Source organism: Adiantum capillus-veneris, chromosome 3, assembly GCF_014529385.1.
Source record: "Adiantum capillus-veneris isolate H3 chromosome 3, ASM1452938v2, whole genome shotgun sequence".
NCBI classification, from domain to species: Eukaryota; Viridiplantae; Streptophyta; class Polypodiopsida; order Polypodiales; family Pteridaceae; genus Adiantum; species Adiantum capillus-veneris.
The window spans coordinates 126,977,175-126,996,771 of NC_140933.1; the positions used below are offsets into that span (position 1 = coordinate 126,977,175).

The following is a 19,597-nucleotide window of genomic DNA, read 5'->3' on the forward strand; positions in this document are numbered from 1 at the left end:
GTTTCCAAAAAGTGAAAGTAAATAGATAATAAGAAAGAAATCAACAAAAAGGATAGATAGTAGTCACACGCTGGTGACATGAGCCATCCTTTTTCTGCACCAACAACACTGAAGAACAGAATGGAGATGAACTGGGCTGAATTAGCCCCTTTTCTAACAGCCCATGTACTTGGCCCATTATCTCTTTCTGCTGAGCCACACTAACCCTTTATGGAGGCTTATTTGGTGGGCTACTGCCTGGCACCAAATCTATCGCATGGTCCTCGGGTCTCTCTGGCGGTAATTGAGACGGTAATGAATTGGAAAAACAGTCACTATACTGTTGTAAGAACATTGACCTTTCTTTATCTAGCATAGATAAATTTGATTCATCACAATCTGACACTTCACGTGCAAAAACCAAGTACGCAGAAAGATGCTTTTTCATTACAGAAGTAATAGCAGAAGCTGATACAGTGGGAATAGACTCCCCTTTAAGCTTTACATCCAGAATGTGAGTCTTTCCCCTGCTCTGTACAGTGATCTTTTTGTTGTAGGCATCCATGATTCCCTGTACACGAAATAACCAAGGAATACCTAACAACACATCACATCCGTCCAGTGGCATGATGTAAAATTTTTCAGCATCTACATAGGACTGGATATGTAGGCGCAACTTTCCAATGATGGGTGTCACAGCCTCTGTATGGCCAGGACATGCCAAACTTGCCTCTGATGTATACCCCATCTCTTCAGGTTTGATTCCCAACTTTGAAGCCAATTCTGGGGAAATGAAATTGGCTTTGGCACCTGGATCAAAGAGGATAAGCACTGTTTGATCCCTGACCTTTCCCCATGCTCTGCAAAGCTCACTTACATCTGAATTTGGCTTGTCGTCCACCATATCTGGCACTAGACCAGCCATGGGCTTCTTTCCTTTCCTGTCCTCCTTGTCTTCAGAATCAGCTGGCCTTTTCTTTGTAGGACAATTGTAAGCAATGTGGCCAGGCTGCTCACAGATAAAGCATTTGTTCTCTGACCTCAGGACATTCTTTTGCTCTTCCGACTTGCGAGGAAAACGTCTTTTCCATTTCTTCGCTGGTCCCTTTTCTGATTCAGCTGTAGCTTTGTCTTTCCTTGCGTTGGTTGGCTCCTGAGTCACTTTCGGAGCCTCCTTGGGAACATACTTCTTCGCTGAATTTTTCTTGGCTGATCCTTCCTTGACGCCAATATTGAATTCACAATCTTCTCCCTTGAGCAAACCATTGCCATTGTTTGCTACTTCGATGAGCTGCGTCAAAGTAGTGACTTTAGTCTTCGTACAGTAGTTTCTCAATCCTTTGGGTAGGCCACAACAGTATTTTTCAATCTGTTTCGTGAGTGGCACAAACCTATAGGAAGTTATTGGAAGTAGAGCTTTCCAAAACTTCCGATTGTAGTCATCAAGATTCTTGCAAGTAGCAGCATTAAGCTGGTGCCATTCTGTCATGACATCTGCTTCAAAGTCATCAGATAACCATGTTGCTGCAAAAATCTGCTTGAAGTAAATCCATGTGGACGGAGCTTGCCCTTGCAGCAATAAAGTTGTCCACCATTGTCCCGCATTCCCTGTCAAGAAAGTGGCTGCCTTGCGGACCTTCGAAGCCTCTGTAAAGTTTCCCCCTGCATAGGCCTTGTCAAACTGCTGGAGGAATGAGAGCCTTCTTCCTGTCATCAAACCCTGTAAAGGTCGTGAAAGTCACACCTTTGCCACCTTCTTTGTACGGAGTTGGCCTCTCCAGCGGCGTCAAATTGTCATATGGAAGTGATTGAAACATGGGAACACTGTTAGGGTTCATTTGTGTTCCCTGATCGCAATTAAGTTGACCTGGAAATGCCATATTTGGTTGCTGATTTGTAATTCCAACCATACCAAAATTTGCCTATGGCATCTCAAATTGGCCTTGAGTGCTTTGAAACCCTGGTAGCATGCCCGTGACACCATACATGGGGTTAGGCATCATCGTTTGAGCACCCCCGAACACTGTTCCTGGCGTGTAAAACTGATTTCCAGGTGCATGACCAGCCATGCTCTGGAATACCGATCCACCTCCAAAATAGCCAGGGTGTACTGAAGGTGGTGGGAAGACCTGTTGCTTAGCCTGTAGGTTGCTTCCCTGCCCATTAGAACCAGCTATAGGATGTTGAAAGGTGGCGGGCTGAACGGGTACAACTTGAAAGACTGGCATCTCAGCCGCCTGTTCTTGCACCTTAGGCACAGGTTGTGGAGACTGCATGTTCTCCGTCAAGTGTACAGGTGTTTCCATTGACTGTGTAGTATGAATCACCTGTGCTTGGGCCTTAACAGGCTTTTGAATATGATCCAGTGACCTAACTTGCTGAGACGGAAGAGGAGGTTGCTGAAAGGCTAAAAACCTCGGATTCTGCATTACTTGTGTGAACATAGTCACAGTAGTAGCCAATTGGGTCCTGAATATATCATCATCCGTCTGTGTTGGTCTTGATGACTCACCCACTTCATGTGTCTGTTGACCCTGTGAAGAGGAAACCTCTTCAGTCACATCATCTGGTCTGTCAGCCATAATTGCAATTCCCTGTGTCTGGTCTATAATCCCCTGTGTCTTCAAGCCCAAACTGACCAAGGCTCACTTCTATGGGAAAAAGTGATTTAGTCCCGGGGATGGAACCAGGAAACCGGCATGTACTTTCAATCCAAAAAGGGCGGTAGACTTTACTTCAAACCTTGATGTAGCTTTCACCCATTATTAGTCGTCTATTCTACCTGTACTTTCAAGACACAACAAAGGGGAGAGGGATACAGGCTGCTAGATTGCACCTGTATGAGTAGACCGACACCAGATTGGCCCCTAACTTAGGCGCCCCTTTCGGTATTTCTTTATTGTTTACCAGAGGGAATAAATGCTGTGGTTCCCTACAAGCTGCCCCGCACAAGCTTGGCTGAATTTCAACTCTTCCGGCCCGATTTCGGCAGCATAACTGTACTAGGACACTTCATAGTAAGTATTCCCACGCATGGAATGACCTTCCCGACGCATATGGGCACTTTGCAAAACCTAGCGAGAATCTGCAGCACGCTGAATTCTCTGTTTTCAGCCTCGAAAATGCGTTAGATCACCTGTACAGTGGTCCCCTCGCGCCCCCGAACCTCCTGGGGGTATTAGGGACCGTTTAGGGCCAAAACCCTAAACCTGCAAAAATACACAGCAGGCTGTAATTTACTGTTTTGGGCTCCGTTTCGTGTGCCGGTCGCATCCGTAGCAAGTCCTCGAGCTCCCGCACCTGTAGGGCTACTTGCCCTTTGAATCGGACGAGATTTCTGGCGTGAAACCTCTCCGAATTCACCTGTACCTGCGGGGGATTAGCCGCTAGCTAATCCAGTACCTGTGCAAGAGGCTCTTGCCTCGGCAATCGCGCATGAACCCACACAACTGTACATTGGTCAATTGAAAAGCCCACTAGAGGGGCATAACATACTGCCATAGAGGAGAGAGAGGGTAGTGCTTAGCGTGCAGGGCATCACTCCTGGCACCGCACTGTACATAGGAGGGAAAGCAAGCACTCCATAGCTCTTAACCTGTGACAAAAACTGAAAATGAGCCTCTCCCAGCTTAAAAATCAGCGCCACTTCTTGTTGCATGAGGAAAGTGCACCAGAATGTGCCACTTGGCGCATTTATAAGCATTTTCCCGTTTCGGGGTTGCCGCCTAAAAATCTCCCAACCGGTTGCGCAGTTGACTTCACGGTAGAGTAAGAAAATGTTCTCCTTGTCATTCCGGAGGTAATGACGCAAACACATTTTCACGTCCCAAAATAGCAGTTTCCTAAATTTTAGGAGATGCTGCCATTGTATCTTTCTAGGTCATCTGACCCCCTTTGTACACTGTAGCCACACCAAGAACTGAAATGTAGGCTCTGTAGCAAAGGATTCCACTTTGGCTAGTCAATGACCCCACTTTGGCTAACCATAGTCTTTGTCCAACCTTAGTGCTCTCTCTTGCCCTTAGGCCTGGACTCCCTCTAAACAGTTCCACACTAGCTATGCAATGCAGGGCAGTTAGATTTCCGGAGGGGTGTTTCCAAAAAGTGAAAGTAAATAGATAATAAGAAAGAAATCAACAAAAAGGATAGATAGTAGTCACATGCTGGTGACAGGAAGTGGGTACCCCCCTAGCCCCATAAATAGGTGCCCAAGGGGAGGTAGGGCAAGGCCTAATAAAAATCCCCACGACCCAACAAAAAAATGATCTATGGAAATATATGAGGGCGGTCGGGACCAGGAGAAACCTAGACTATGGCTGGCCAACTCGGAGACATACTAGCCGTACATGTATGCCACCTATGAAGCAGCAGAGTGGTGTAAGTCTAACAAAGTGGTATCAAAGCTCAATCGATTTCTCTTCTACTGGGAAATCTGATCCTTTTTTCCGCGACACACATGGATTTTGGTGATGATTCTTGCAAGAATGAGACGAACCCTCGTGACACTTCTGGAACGAGAGGTAGCACGAGAAATTCGAATGGATCAGTAGATCAAGAATATGGGTCACCTCGGCCTATGGAGTATCAACTAATAGAGATGCAACATCAGCAGCGGGTTGATGACTGCGCAAAGCAGATGCTCCAGTTTGCGAAGGACCCACAATATGCCAAATTTTTGACCCGGCACCCAATCGATGAAGTGCATACTCAATGGCAAAAAGCCATTGATTCCCCACTAAAATCAGCTCTCAAGAAACCTCCTGTCCCAAGGATGTTTACAGAAGATGAACTTGATGAAGTTATCGAAAGACGAGTCAACCAACTTTTGGGGGCAAAGAAGCAACCGAAGAAATACAACAAGGGAACTGACTACCTTGGTTATTTGGGCAGTCACTCTTCTTTTGTGAATGTAGAAAACAGAAGAAGCATGTACGCTTTGAAAGATTGTCCAGTTTGTCCTTATCTTCCTCGAACAGTTCAGATAGCTCTTCCTCTTCTGATTCGAGCAGGGCAAGCAACGAAGAAAGAACCACAAATTTGGAAAGATCCTGAAAGACTAAAAGACCACACCATAGATCTTGTACTGAACTCCCAACTTTTATCTTACTTTTGCTTGCATGCACAAGGATAAAACAGAAGTTGATTGCTTCCTTATTTCACTCCTTGTATTTCTTCCAGGTGAAAGGAGTTACAATGTGTGTAAGGTGCAACAGAAGTGAAAGTTGATATTGCTCAAGATGAGTGCTCCGAACTGTGCTCAAGGGTTCCTTTTACTTACGGAAGGGAGAGCCTTCCGTTCCTTTAGAGAGAGTGCAATGATCACAACAAAGTGAATGCTATTGTGATTGAAAGTGCTGAGACTGATAGAAAGAGAGAGAGAGAAGAATATGACACCAGACGGTTCTCAAACCCTCCTTCAAGGGCCCCCCTCTCTATGGCGAGAGAGGTCTATGCTATAGATTGCACATATTTGGTACAATGGTCTATGCAATGGACTTGCCGACGATGTCGACGACAATGGTGACGACGACGAGGACGGACTGAAAACTGAAAACGCTAGGGCTGAATGCCGAAATCTGGAAGGTGCTGACTTTTTGCTGAATACTGACACTGTCTCGACGAGGATGGCGATGACGATGACTTGACAACGATGCACTGAAAACGCAGATGCTGAAATCTGAAAACAGCGGGCTGAAACTGTGAACGCTACGGTACGGCGAGGATCTGCTGTGGGTAGGTGAAATCTGCGGGGCTAGGGGCTAGATCTGCAAAGGCTAAGTGCTGAAAACTGAAAACGCTGATAGTCTTGGCTGGTCTGATGTCGTGAAATTGTAAAACGCTAAGCCTGCCTTGCTACAGAAAACACCAGAAAACACTGGGGCTGATCTGCTACAGAAAACGCCAAGGTGATCTTGTTGGCTGAAAACGCTAAGGCTCACTGCCGGTCTTGCTGAGAAGGTGCACTGCAAGTTGCTGGAACTTCTTGTGTCTCTTCTGCTGGAAATGGGCGCCCCCTATCTGCTTATATAGCTGTTGGAACCTGGGTCGAGCAAGCTCCCCTACAGCCCACGACCTCATAAATTATGCATTTAAATAAATAAAATGCCAAATTGTCTGTAAAATGTTGTATCCCAAAGCTGGTTGGAATTTGGTCCTTCTGCTTGGACAATGTATATGCTGGGTGGTACTGGGTGTGCAATCAGAGAATATGCAACTACTCAAGTGCCTGGACATGCACGGCCTGCTCACAGGCTCACAGAGGTGCCAGAACACTTCCTAGGTTGATCTGAACCCTAGACCTGAGATAGCTTGTCCACATGCACATAGGGTTAAATGTGCATGTGACAATCCCCTCCTTTTCAAAGTGAGGTACTGGTACTGAGCTGCATGGTTTCCTTGTAGTCCGCCAACAACTCTGGATAATCTCTGAAAAACTCTTCATCTATCCACACTACCTTGTGGGTTCCTCGATCCTTGAACTTCAAAAAGTACCGTCGAACTTGCTTCTTTGAGCCATGGCGAAACCGATGCAACAACACTTGCTCCGACTCCATGACTCAGTTTCATCGATGATCTCGGGCTCTTCTTCTTCGGAAATGTCCTTCAGAGGTGTACCTTGAAACACTTTTAACCAAGAAACATGGAAAACGTTGTGCATTGACCATGAGTTAGGCAATTGTAATTTCATAGAAACCTCATTGATCTTTTTAATGACAGGAAATGGACCATACATTCTGAAAGACAACTTAGGACACTTCTTTCCGACTTGCTTAACACGTTGCTTCATGATCCTTAAATAAACCCAATCTCCTTCCTTGATAGAAACATCCTGACGATGCTTGTTAGCATGTCGTGATGAGTAAGATTCTTGAGCCTTGCTTAGCCGAAGCTTCACACTCTCATAAATCTCATCCAACGACTGACTTTCAGCATTGGCATCAGGCATTTGACTGACCGAGCGAGTCAAGAGTTATTGGAACGGACGGCCAAAAGCTGCCTCACATGGAGTTCTACCAATGGCAAAGGAACAAGAGTCATTCAAAATTGCTTGGACCAATGGGAGATAGAGCTCCCAATGAGACTGTTGATCATGCACATATGACTTCAAAACATCAAAAGCCAATTGATTGTAAATTTTTGTTTGACCATCTGACTGTGGATGAAAAGCCGATGAAAAATTCAACTTAGTGCCAAAATTTTCAAAGAGAGCGCGTCAAAAATTGGACATGCACTTAACATCCCTATCTGAAACGATTGACTGGCAAACCATAGAGGGGTACCAATACTTTATGAACAACCGTGCTACATCTTGTGCGGTGACTGTGGCCTTATAAGGAATCAACATGCAAAATTTGCTGAAACGGTCAACAATTGTCAAACATCGAGCGTTCCTTGAATGCAAACTAGGTGGAAGGTTAGTCACAAATCCATAGAAATATTCTGAAAAGGCCCGTCTGGAATAGGCAACGGTAGCAAGAGGCCTTGCCGCCTCCCTCCAGGAGCTTTTACCTTTTGACAAATAGTGCACTGTGACATAACAAAACATATCTTTTCGCATTTTAGGCCAATAAAAGAATCTTTCTATTTTTTCCAAAGTGGTGAGAGAGTCATGAGCATACCCGTGAGAGAGTCATGAGCATCGTGCAAGATGGCTTCTTGAGAGAGGGCAACACACATAGATGGCGACGAAAATATAACAAACCTTTACGGATGAGATAGTTGCTGGGCCCTTGGGAAGCAAGAGCCTGCAACCATTGCTTACCAAACTCGGAATGTGCATATTGGTTCTTCATGCTGTCGAAAGACACACCCTGAATAGAAACTGTGGATCTTGACTCAAGAGCCAGGATCTGTCCTTTGCGACTTAATGCATCTGCAACAAGGTTAGCTTTACCAGGCACATACTCAATCAAACCACCAAATTGCTCAAAAAATTGTGACCACTGTGCTTGGCGATCACTCCAATGTGCACTAGGCATAGATTGGAGCCACCTGAGGGCTTGATGATCTGTGCGAACTATGAACTCTTTACCATATAGAAAATGCTTGCAATGCTTGAGAGAGTGAATGACAGACAAAAGTTCTTTGTCATAAACGGAATAATTCTTTTCTACACTATTTAACTTCCGACTAAGAAATGCAACTGGACGGCCATGCTGCTGAAGCACAGCTCCTATGGCGACATTGCTCGTATCCGTCCATACCTCAAAGGGGTCATCCCAAGAGGCAAGGATGAGACACGACGCTTCTGTCACCGCAACCTTGAGAGCTGCGAAAGCCTCAATGGCTGCCTCGGGCAAATCCACACGTTGTCGGCGCGTTTTTATATCTTTCAAAACATTTGTCATTGGTGCTGCAATGCGTGCAAAATTTTCTATGTGTGAACTATATGCCTGACATAAACCAAGAAAAGAACGCACATCATATGCAATTTTGGGCAAATCCCAATTACGAACCTGTTCCACCTTCGCGGGATCGAGCTTGACACCTTCTACAGAAATGATATAACTCAGATAAGTAACTTCAGTGAGAAAAAACTCAAATTTCTTAGTTGCAATGTACAGTTGACACTCATCTACATCCTTTTCATGTTGTTTCCACGATGCAGAAAAAATGAGAATATTATCAAGAAAGATAACACACACACGCCGACCATATCGCCAAAACGGCCTACACCATGAGACGGCTAAACGTACCCACGGCACCTGTCAATCCAAAAGGCATAACCACATACTCCCATTGCCCTCGCTCTGTGCGAAAGGCGGTCTTGTAGATGTCGCCTTTGAATACCCTTACCTGATGGTATCCACTTTTGAGATCGACCTTATTGAAAACCTTTGCCCCGTTGAACCTATCGAGGATATACTCAACGCGAGGCATCGGAAACGTGTTTTTAACGGTCATCTTGTTCAATGCCCTGTAATCAACACACAAACGAGACGAACCATCCTTCTTGCGGACAAATAAGATAGGAGCAGCAAAAGGACTTACACTAGGACGTATGAATCCTCTGGCCACCAACTCTGTGAGTTGCAGCTCTAACTCTTCTTTTTCAGTCTTGTTCAAACGGTAGGGAGCCTTACTGATTGGCTGTGCCCCCTCCGTGAGTTCGATGCGATGGTCCTCCGGCCGCTCGGGAGGGAGACGGGGTGGAAGATCATCCTGCAAAAAGAGGTGCTCATACTTGGTAAACAAGACTGGATACCTGTCTGGAGCCTGAATGCTCTAGGTAACTGGAGAGGGATAGATGAATGCCACTTGTGCTCCTCTTCGTAATTCACGCTTCGCCTGCACATGAGAAATGAGAGGTAAAGAATGCAGACCCTCCTCACCACAAATGATAATGGGAGAGTCACTTTTGGCATTTTGAGTGAGAGCATTGTCTACCCAATCAATGAGAGGGTTATGCTCACGAAACCGTCTAATGCCCAAAATCATATCACATCCTGAGAGAGGAGACACGACAAATTTTCGACGGAAAGAAGCTTGTTGAACAATGAATAACACATCAAGGCACTCTTGCGTAATGAGAGTCCATACTCGGAGCGAAGCCCGACACCTCGAGAGGAGTTGTTTGGCTAACCTCCAGGTGGGCTCTCTCTACAAGAGAGTCACCAATCACATCATGCATACTGCCTGAATCAAACGATATGACAAAATGCTAACCCTTCACATAACCATAACATTTAAAGAGAGACTTATTAATGTGTGTGTCAGAAACACGTGGAGACTCAGATTGGTTCACTAAAGTGCTTGTGTCACAAAAGGGAGCGCATAGCAATATAGAATATACTTGGATAAATAGAATTTATCACTTAATATTGAAGCCAGAGGATATAGAGAGCAATAGAGAGAGAGAGAGAGAGAGAGAGAGAGAGAGAGAGAGAGAGAGAGAGAGAGAGAGAGAGAAGGTCGACATAGTACTGGGCATCAGAAGAAGGGTTGGTCCTCCCCCCGTAATAGTATCTTTATTACTGAGGAGAAGTCTATACAAGCACTTGAACTGAACGTGTTACCACGTTCGTTCTAGAATAAGACTTGATGGTTCCTGGAAGCCTCGGCTTCCGATTCCTAATGCAAAACCCTATTCCAAGGAACTTCCGTTCCTTATTCCAAATCCTTGAGAACCAAGGTTCTCGCCTCTGGATCTCACCTTCCAGACTGAGGGCATGGCATTCCTACAACTCTTTTCCGACTCTGTTTCTAGTGTCCTCTTCTCGCAGAACAATTCTGCTTTCTTGGACGCGAAGTCCTTACTTGGGAATCTCAACTTCCGGATCACAACTCGAGAGACTATCTCTCTCCGATCCGTGGATCTACTTCCCAAACTTGGGTATGAAACCCTTGGGTTGATCTGGCTCTAATTCCTCAGAGCGCTTTCTCCTGTAGAGGCTCATGCCTTCCTCTGCTCCTACTCCCTCACTAAGAGGAAGTACACCTGCAAACAAATACTTAGAGATCATAACGTGAAAATCGTTACCTTCAAAGTCTCGACGTTGAAACGCAACTCGGTTCTCGAAAAGCAATTCCCCGGAAGAGATCTCTACGTAGAAAATCCTCTCTTTCAATCCTACACACAAAAGAGGCGTGTTCTCGGGTTCCTTCTCGTAAATCAACCTCGTCTATGACGTTTATGGGCTGAAAACAGACAAAAACAGCAACTTGTCGCGATGGAAACACACTCCGTAGGCACTTCTTCGCGAGGGAACTCGTGCACTGGGTCTTGGCGACATCTGGTACACTTGGGGCAGCCATGGGCATCACTGGCAACGTCTTCTTTGCGGATGAAATCTACAGCAGCATCTTCCTCTTGCAAGAACTGATCTTCCCTTTGGGAGAGGGCGTGTGATGCTTTTATAGCTCCTTGGCCACGGCAAAGAGAGCAGAGCATTAGCTATTTGCGTAGAGATCGCGGTGCCGTTTTTTTTTGTTTGGTTTTCAGCCAAAAAGAGAGAGAATTGGCTGGCTGGTTTTTGCTGCTTTATTTAATCATAGGCTGCCCACTTATTAAGTGGGCGGCCCGTCACCTTTAAAAATGGTTTGAATCTATCCAAAAACTCAATAAAACCTTATAAGTTAAAAACAATTCTTTCACAGCACTTCCCAGGCGTCCCTAGATGTAATCACATGCACAGTTGCAATGCAGACATAAACTTCCTCATGGGAAAGCATTTGCTTTCCCGAAAAGCAACCCGCTTTCTCAAAAAGCATCTGTTTTTCCTCAGAGTTTTCTCTGAACCCATCTTCATTCAAGTGCTTGCTTTTCCTTGTGCACAATTCCAACACAGTTCGGAATTTCCTCCTGACTATGGATATTTCCCTTCCGATGCACCTATCACCCACCTTGTGACGCATCAAGAATACCCATCACCTAGTCCTTTCCTACCGAACTTACGGTACAATCTCCTTCGCGATGCTCTATGTCACCCATCCTATGACGCATCAAAGATGTCCGTTCCCGGATGGTCAGATACTTCTTCCCGATGCTCCTTGTCACCCATCCGATGTGACGTATCAGAAGTACCCGTTCCTGGTGGCCTTACAGATATTCCCGTTCGCAGTGCTTCTGTCATTACTCCGAACGGCGCACTAGGAATACTCTGTACTCGGATGTCTCTAGTGAGAAAAACCCTCTCACTTAAAATTCCAATAATTCATTTAGAATTATTTTTCTTAATGTCCCAAGCGAGAAAACCCTCTCACTTATAAATCCAACAATTCATTTAGAATTGTTTTTTTGTCAGATAAAGCCAATTTAGCAACAGCTTGTGGTAGCTGTCGGTGCTTTGGGTTCTTTAGGTGGTGCTGTCTTAGGACAAGCCTTCTTAATATGACCCTTGACGTGACATTGATAACATCGACCTTCCTTAGCATAAATGACTTGTTCTTGTGGCGTTATGTACCCTCCTATAATTCCTTTTCCTTGTGCAGCTTTTTCATCTGGGGTTAGCTTAGGTTTAGCAGGTGATTTAGCTTTACCCTTAGATTCATTTTGAGAGTTCTTTTCCGAAGGATTAGAGGAAGATGGGCTAGAAGAGTTACCATTCTTACCATTCTTACCGTTCTGTGGGTTCTGAGAAGTCTGAGAGGTAATGTGAGAAGACTTGTTCTCCTTAGGCTTTCCTTTGCTGTGCTTCATCTCCTGTGCGAGAACAATCGCTACCGCTTTGTTGAGATCCACGGGGTCGAGTACTTCGACACCAAACTTGATATACTCGTCCAACCCGAAAAGGAATGCCTCTTTGCGCTCATCGTCCGATTTGCGTAATTGGGTGCCGAGCTGCAAAACACGGTTAGAAAAAGACATGGCTGGCATACCATTTTGCTTGAGATTGCGCCAATCTTCTTTCAACCACGCTAAGTACTGAGGTGGCATAAACCACGCCTTGAGCTTGTCTTGAAAGTCGGCCCAATTGAAAGAAAGGGGCACGCCTTCTTCAGCTTCCTCTAGGTGCGCGGCCAATTGTGCCTCTTGCCATGCGTGATACCAATTAATGGCATCACCGGCAAGATACATGGCTGCCGTCAAAAACTTTGCTATTTCCCGTTTTCTTAGTTGTCACAAAGTAAGCATTAAATTGATGCAACCAAGAATGAATAACATTAGCATCCATCTTACCGTCATACTTACTGAACGTCAACTTCTTAGTGACTGGATTGTTGGAGTCCGCATCTCTACTTGTGCTAGCTGATGAGCTGCCCACATCTTTGACCGGCTCGGATTTCGAGGTGAGTACCTGTAGGACCAACTCTTGTACGCGTTGGTCTCTTTGCACCTCATGCTCTAATTCCAAGGCCGCTCGCCTTTCTTCGGTTGCTATGCATTGGGCTTTGCGTGCTTGCTCACGCTCAAGCTCCATAGCTGCCTTTCTTTCTTTGGTTGCCAAGCGCGCTTGATCATGCTTGCGATCCAAGGCGGCGCGTTGTGCCTCTTGTTGTAGCATCATGTCCATCATCGACTTGACCAAAGCCTCCATAGGATTTGGTGCAACCCGTGGCGTATGGGGATGGGGGAGGATCGGGAAAAAAATCCTCTTGGTGGGGAAACCTCTTCGTCACCAACTTCACTCTCATCACACGCAAAGGATCCATTCCGCTTCGGATGATGACCATACACACAGATCTGGGGTACTTAAGTTCTCGAGGAACTTGGGGTCTTGAGGTTCTTGGGTTCTTGAGATCCTTGAGTTCTTTAGCTTGCAATCGATGTTTGAGAAGGCTTTTCTCTTACCCGAGCTCGACTCTTCCCTACGGGCACACCCCTTGGCGGCCTTTCGCTCACACCAAAGTTGCTTCTACCCACCTCACGTCGATTGGCCGGCCGCTAAGTGCACAGTCCGCTCTCAATGAGTGAAAAGAGGGACAAGGGGAGGCTGGACAAGCCCTTCTTTCTTGGGTTACCTGTCACTCTTCAAAAACACGATTAGGAATCGACACGCCCAAAGTGGACTTGGGTTACTGCGACCGCAACTAGCAAAAAAATTTCTTGTGGTTCTTTCCTTGAGTGATACAGAACACTGCCAAAGCTTTGATACCAATGTAAGGTGCAGCGGAAGTGAAAGTTGATATTGCTCAAGATGAGTGCTCCGAACTGTGCTCAAGGGTTCCTTTTACTTACGGAAGGGAGAGCCTTCCGTTCCTTTAGAGAGAGAGTGCAATGATCACAAACAAAGTGAATGCTACTGTGATTGAAAGGGCTGAGATTGAGAGAAAGAGAGAGAGAAGAATACGACACTAGACGGTTCTCAAACCCTCCTCCAAGGGCCCCCCTCTCTATGGCGAGAGAGGTCTATGCTATAGATTGCACAAATCTGGTACAATGGTCTAGATGCAATGGACTTGCCGACGATGTCGACGACAATGGTGACGACGATGAGGACGGGCTGAAAACTGAAAACGCTAGGGCTGAAATGCTGAAATTTGGAAGATGCTGACTTTTTGTTGAATTCTGACATTGTCGATGACGACGACTCGACGACGATGCGCTGAAAACAGCGGGCTGAAACTGTAAACGTTGGCCGATTCGACGGTACGGTGAGGATCTGCTGAGGGTAGGTGAGATTTGCGAGGCTAGGGCTACATCTACAAAGGCTAAGTGCTGAAAACTGAAAACGCTGATGGTGTTGGCTGATCTGACGTCATGAAATTGCAAAACGCTAGGCCTGACCTGCTACAGAAAATGCCAAGTTGATTTTGTTGGCTGAAAACGCTAGGGCTCTTTGCCGGTCTTGCTGAGAAGGTGCACTGCAAGTTGTTGGAACTTCTTCTGCCTCTTCTGTTGGAAATGGGTGCCCCCTATCTGCTTATATAGCTGCTGGAACTTGGGTCGAGCAAGCTCCCCTACAGTCCACGACCTCATAAATTATGCATTTAAATAAATAAAATGCCAAACTGCCTGTAAAATGTTGTGTCCCAAAACTGGCCGGGATTTGGTCCTTCTGCTTGGACAATGCATATGCTGGGTGGTACTGGGTGTGCAATCAGAGGATATGCAACTACTCTAAGTGCCTTGACATGCACGGCTTGCTCACAGGCTCACAAAGGTGCCAGAACACTTCCTAGGCTGATCTGAACCTTGGACCTGAGATAGCTTGTCCACATGCACATAGGGTTAGATGTGCACGTGACAATGTGTTTCAAAGTTTAAGGAACTGATTTTGCTTGTTTTTCCAAATTGTTTTACAGCTTCAGACCTGCAGACCGGAGATCTTCATGTCTCAAAGGGAGAGCTTACTGCTGCTCTCAAGCATTATACTAGCTTTATTGGTACAAATTTCGTTACTTTGATGGCTCTACTAGCTGTTGTGTGTGTCCACGTCTCCCTAGGTGCTTACTGTTGTATCACTGGCCTCTTTGACAGACACAAATCCAGCTGCAGCAATAGGCTATTCAAAAAGAGCAGCCGTTTACATACAGCAAAAAAGGTTCAAAGAAGCTTTGTTAGACCTAGAGAAGGGTTTGGATGCAGAGCCAAAGTACATACAGGGTTACTTGCAACGAGCCTCTTTACTTCGCCAGATCTGTCGGTATGAGTTTCAATTCTCCTAATTACATATTTGTGAGGGTTCTAAGTCATGTGCAGCTTGTATACAATAGAATATTACTTGGTTTTTAGAGGGAGAGTTATAGTGTGTTCAAGGAGTTGTTCTCTGTAGACATAATGCTGGAGAACAGAGCTAATAGGTCTTGTGTGTTTTAGGTACGGTGATGGTGAGAAAGATTACCAAAGAGTCTTAGAGCTTAAACCTGGCCATTCTGCAGCAGAAAAGGAATTGTCTCAGCTGCAACAAGCAAAAAGTAGCCTTGATTTGGCCATTAATTCTCTTGAGAGTGGTGATGCTGCCAAGGCACAGGAGTATCTTGACAAAGTTGTACTTGTCCTTTCACCAGATTGCTCCAAGGTACCCTTTTGTTTTAAAAATTCAGATTTTCTTGTTTTATTTGTGACACACTGCAAACTTAAGGCAATGCACATAATCATGCAAATTGACAGGCACGGCTTTTGAAATCACGAGCGCTTTTGAAGACCAAAGATTATTCGGGTGCAATTGCAGAGGCTGGTCGGGTTCTTAAAAGCGATGAGAATGATCTTGAAGCGCTGCTGCTTCGAGGGAAGGGATATTATTACCTTGCAGACCATGATGTTGCAATCAGGTAACTATGTCATCAAACTTTCAACCTCATGTCTGCATGGATCTGATGAATCATTCAGAATTTCAACACATGTTGAGAGATTGTGTGTTGCTTATATCTACGTAAAGACTCGTTTATGGTACACAGGCATTATCAGAAAGGTCTCCGGCTTGATCCTGAACATACAGAACTGAAAAAGGAGTACTTCAAGCTCAAGAATCTACTCAAGAAGAGTCGAAACGTAAGATCTACTCTGCATTCAAGGGTAATTACCTGCTTTCTGTCTGTCATTTAATGAGGGAGAGCTTTTATGTGTGGCAGGCAGAGGACTTAGCTGAGCAAGGCAAGCTCCGCATGGCAGTTGAAGAGTTTAAAGTGGTTCTAGCTATAGATCCTGACCATCTGGCATTCAATGTGAATCTTCATTTAAGCCTTTGCAAAGTTCTTGTTAAGTTGGGCAGAGCCAAGGATGCTGTGAGTAGTTGCTCTTCTGCATTGGAGATCAATGAAGAACTCGTAGAGGCGCTAATGAAGGTGGGATATATTTTGATCAAGCATTGGGTTTGATAAGGGATGGTATATGTCTGTTTTTTGTATAAAATGCCTCTTGTTTGCAGAGAGGTGAAGCAAAGATCTTGTTGGAGGAATGGGAGAGTGCTGTGGAGGATTTGAAAGTTGTAGTCAACAAAGATCATCAGGTGAGCTGCTGCATTTCAAACTCAACCCGCATTGGGGCAATCCAATGTTGATATTTCTCGTACTTGCAACCGTCTCTTCAATCTTTTAACCTCATTTGCTTGTACTGAAGTGAGGCTATGACTTATGGGGATCTTGTGCTTTCCCTTGGATTCATCTAGGCCTAAGTAGAGGGTGTACTTGTTTTTGCAGAACCGTGAAGCTAGAGAACTTCTCATGAAAGCTGAGAAAGGCGTCAAGATGAGTAAACGGAAAGATTGGTACAAGGTCCTCGGCATTTCTAAGACTGCCTCTGCTGCGGACATCAAGCGGGCTTACAAAAAGCTGGCCCTTCAATGGCATCCTGATAAAAACGTGGAGAACAAGGAAGAAGCTGAGGGAAAGTTCAGAGAAGTGGCTGAAGCTTATGAGGTTTGCTTTTGATGCTTCTCTACTGAACATTGTGATGTGCCTTATAATGTGGTTGTATAAATACACACTTGTGGGCTTTATAACATGAAGATGCATTTGGTTGCGTACATGCAAAGAAATACGTGGTTCATTCAGCCCAAGGTTGCATTCCAAATGCATATTTTTCAGTCTTCCCATACCGTGCGATAAATACCGCACTGATATTCAGTCCTTTACATGCTGGTGGTTATTTATACACACACAAAAATACACATACATGCATGTATGCATACACGTATCTAGGGTTGTGTACATATGATGTATACATGCATGTACGTACGTGTGTATAGTATATACATGCATGTATGTATGTATATATGCATGTACATGCAAGCATGCATAAGTAGACAATGTTGGAATGCCGAAACCCCTTGCATGGTCCAAGATCCTCGATTTTTACATCCATCCTGCACATGCATATGGTTTAACCTAGTCCTAACTTGCTCAAGCAAGTTTCTCATGCATCCTTTGATTTTGATTGCTGATTGGCTTTTGTTCTCTCTTTCTACCAGGTACTTGGAGATGAGGATAAAAGAGCCAAGTATGATAGAGGCGAAGATCTTGATGAACAAATGATGGGTCCAGGAGGTCCTGGATTTGGTTTTAATCAAGGGGGACAAACATTCACTTTCCACTTTGAAGGTGGCTTTCCCGGTGGCTTTGGTTTCCATTGATCATTCTTGGTCATTTGACATGCTCTTCTACAACCATACAGGGAGTTTTGCCTTTGCCCATGCTGTATAATGTAAATTTTTATACCTCACACCTTCTCTTTTGGAAGAGTGAAAGAGAGGGATTGCCCGGCGCCAAGACTGCCGGGTACCACTCAGATGTATTATGACATCACAAATGTGCAACATTTTTCCTGCCCATTCTGGCAGTGATGAGCATTCGTTTGTAAACATCTCTCTCTCTCTTCTCATGGGTGTGTGTTGCTCCGAATAAGAGGAGGAAATTGGTATACCCAAGTGTCATAGATTGGTTATCCAATTCCCTCTCGAATCACAGCTCCTGAGCTCAATACAGACAGATCTTTGAGGTCTCTTGGATGTTCCTATGACGTTAAAAACTTCCCCCTCTCTCCCGCACCCACCGTGGGCTGGCAATTCGAGAGGGAATTGGATAACCAATCCTGTGATTCGAGAGGGAATTGGTTATCCAATTCCCTCTCGAATCACAGCTCCTGAGCTCAATACAGACAGATCTTTGAGGTCTCTTGGATGTTCCTATGACGTTAAAAACTTCCCTCTCTCTCCCGCACCCACACAGTGGGCTGGCACTCTCCCCTGCCCCCCCCTAGCTATGCCCCCCCCCCCCCCCCCCCCCCCCCCCCCCCCCCCCCCGGTTTTGTAGTAGTCCGCAATGTGGGAAGTATAATGAGTTGTGTTTATATTTTTGTCTACTTTTCTCTTTCATCATCGGGGATGGCCGGAGGTGTGTGACGAACATTGTGAATGACAATTTCTTGGCTTGTACTATTGTTAGCATACAACCATGGTAGCATGAAAATACCAACATTCTATTGTCTGGCTAACTTGAGAAATGTTAGCAAAACATAAAGCACAATTACAAGTCTTTAGAGAAATGGTTTGTGTGCAACCAAGTACATTACGCCTCATCATGATTTGTTCACTTCTCTTGAGGCCATCCTTGACAAGAATATTGTCGTGTGCTAACAACCCCTCTTATCCAATCAAGGGAGTTGGAAAGATTGTGCTTATTGATTGTTGTAGGTGGTGGCTTTTTTACACTTTCGAATGTTTTATAAGTACCGAGGATCAATATGAACCTTTTGGCTCTATGTGTACTTTCAAAACTTGTTCTTGTCATCAAGTTTTCGGAGGACAAACGTATTGTGCACGATCTCAAATTTTGATGATACTATCTATGGCATCTGGCACTTCGTTTATGGGTTATAAAAGGCCGGGTTTAGATGGGACGGTAGCAATTAGCAAAAGTTGAGTAATAAATTTTACGAATTCTTCCTCTGGCTCGTCTCAACCATGCCCAAGTTCAATGCTTATAGAAAATGGGTGGAAGATTTAGCATATGTAGCTTTTGATTCAAAAGCTCATTCATATGCAAAACTTTGACATGCACATTTTCGTCATCTGAGTTTTGTTAGTTTGCTATGTTTGCAAAAATATGATATGGTTCTTTGGTTGCCCCTGTTGAACAAAAATTGAAACACGTATGTGAATGTTGTCTTTTGGGGAAAAATACAACGTTTTCTCTAATGATGGCTTTGTGTGGCTACTTGCAAATTGCAATTTGTCTATAGTAAAGTATGTGATCGAATGCATAATCCATCTTTTAGAAATCTTTTGTACTTTGTGATGATCATTTCTCTAGGCATGCATGAGTGTATCCACTTAAGGCAAAGCCCTAAGTGAAGTGTTTATGTGCTTCAAGGAATTTCTACTTTTGGCTAAAAATGTATATGATTATCATTTGGAAACTTCTGTTCTAACCGAGGAGATGGGTTGGGAGAGCATTGGTCTAAAGAATTTAATGCATTTTGGGCAAGACGTAAGATAAAACACCAATGTACGGTGCCATAAAAAATATGAGTAAAATGGTGTTATTGAGAGGAAAAACAAGTCACTTATGTAGGTGATACAATGTATAGTCAAAAGCAAAGCTTTACCTCGTGTGTTTTGGCTTGAGGCTATTGTGTGTATTGTGTATGTGCTAAACATGTATATACTAAAAGATTAGAATCTGTATGAGTCTTGACATGCCAAAATACCATCTATTGATCACTTCCCAGTGTTCGGTTGCCTTGCTTATGCTTTGGTGCCTAAGCAATAATGATTGGATGATAAGGCTATGAAATGTA

At 44.6% G+C, this 19,597-nt stretch overlaps 1 protein-coding gene across 1 annotated transcript in view; it reads left to right on the forward strand.

The window, feature by feature from the left end:
* The window catches only part of P58IPK (DnaJ P58IPK-like protein), a 38,379-nt gene extending 20,731 nt beyond the window's left edge, over nucleotides 1-17,648 (forward strand). The window contains exons 2-10 of the mRNA XM_086509162.1: nucleotides 14,665-14,745; nucleotides 14,840-15,005; nucleotides 15,179-15,380; nucleotides 15,473-15,633; nucleotides 15,760-15,853; nucleotides 15,934-16,146; nucleotides 16,230-16,310; nucleotides 16,501-16,719; nucleotides 17,271-17,648. Of these exons, the coding sequence (XP_086365288.1) occupies nucleotides 14,665-14,745; nucleotides 14,840-15,005; nucleotides 15,179-15,380; nucleotides 15,473-15,633; nucleotides 15,760-15,853; nucleotides 15,934-16,146; nucleotides 16,230-16,310; nucleotides 16,501-16,719; nucleotides 17,271-17,432 (1,379 nt within the window). The 3' untranslated portion in view covers nucleotides 17,433-17,648. The remainder of the gene's footprint in view (nucleotides 1-14,664; nucleotides 14,746-14,839; nucleotides 15,006-15,178; nucleotides 15,381-15,472; nucleotides 15,634-15,759; nucleotides 15,854-15,933; nucleotides 16,147-16,229; nucleotides 16,311-16,500; nucleotides 16,720-17,270) is intronic.
* Nucleotides 17,649-19,597: the final 1,949 nt, after the last annotated feature.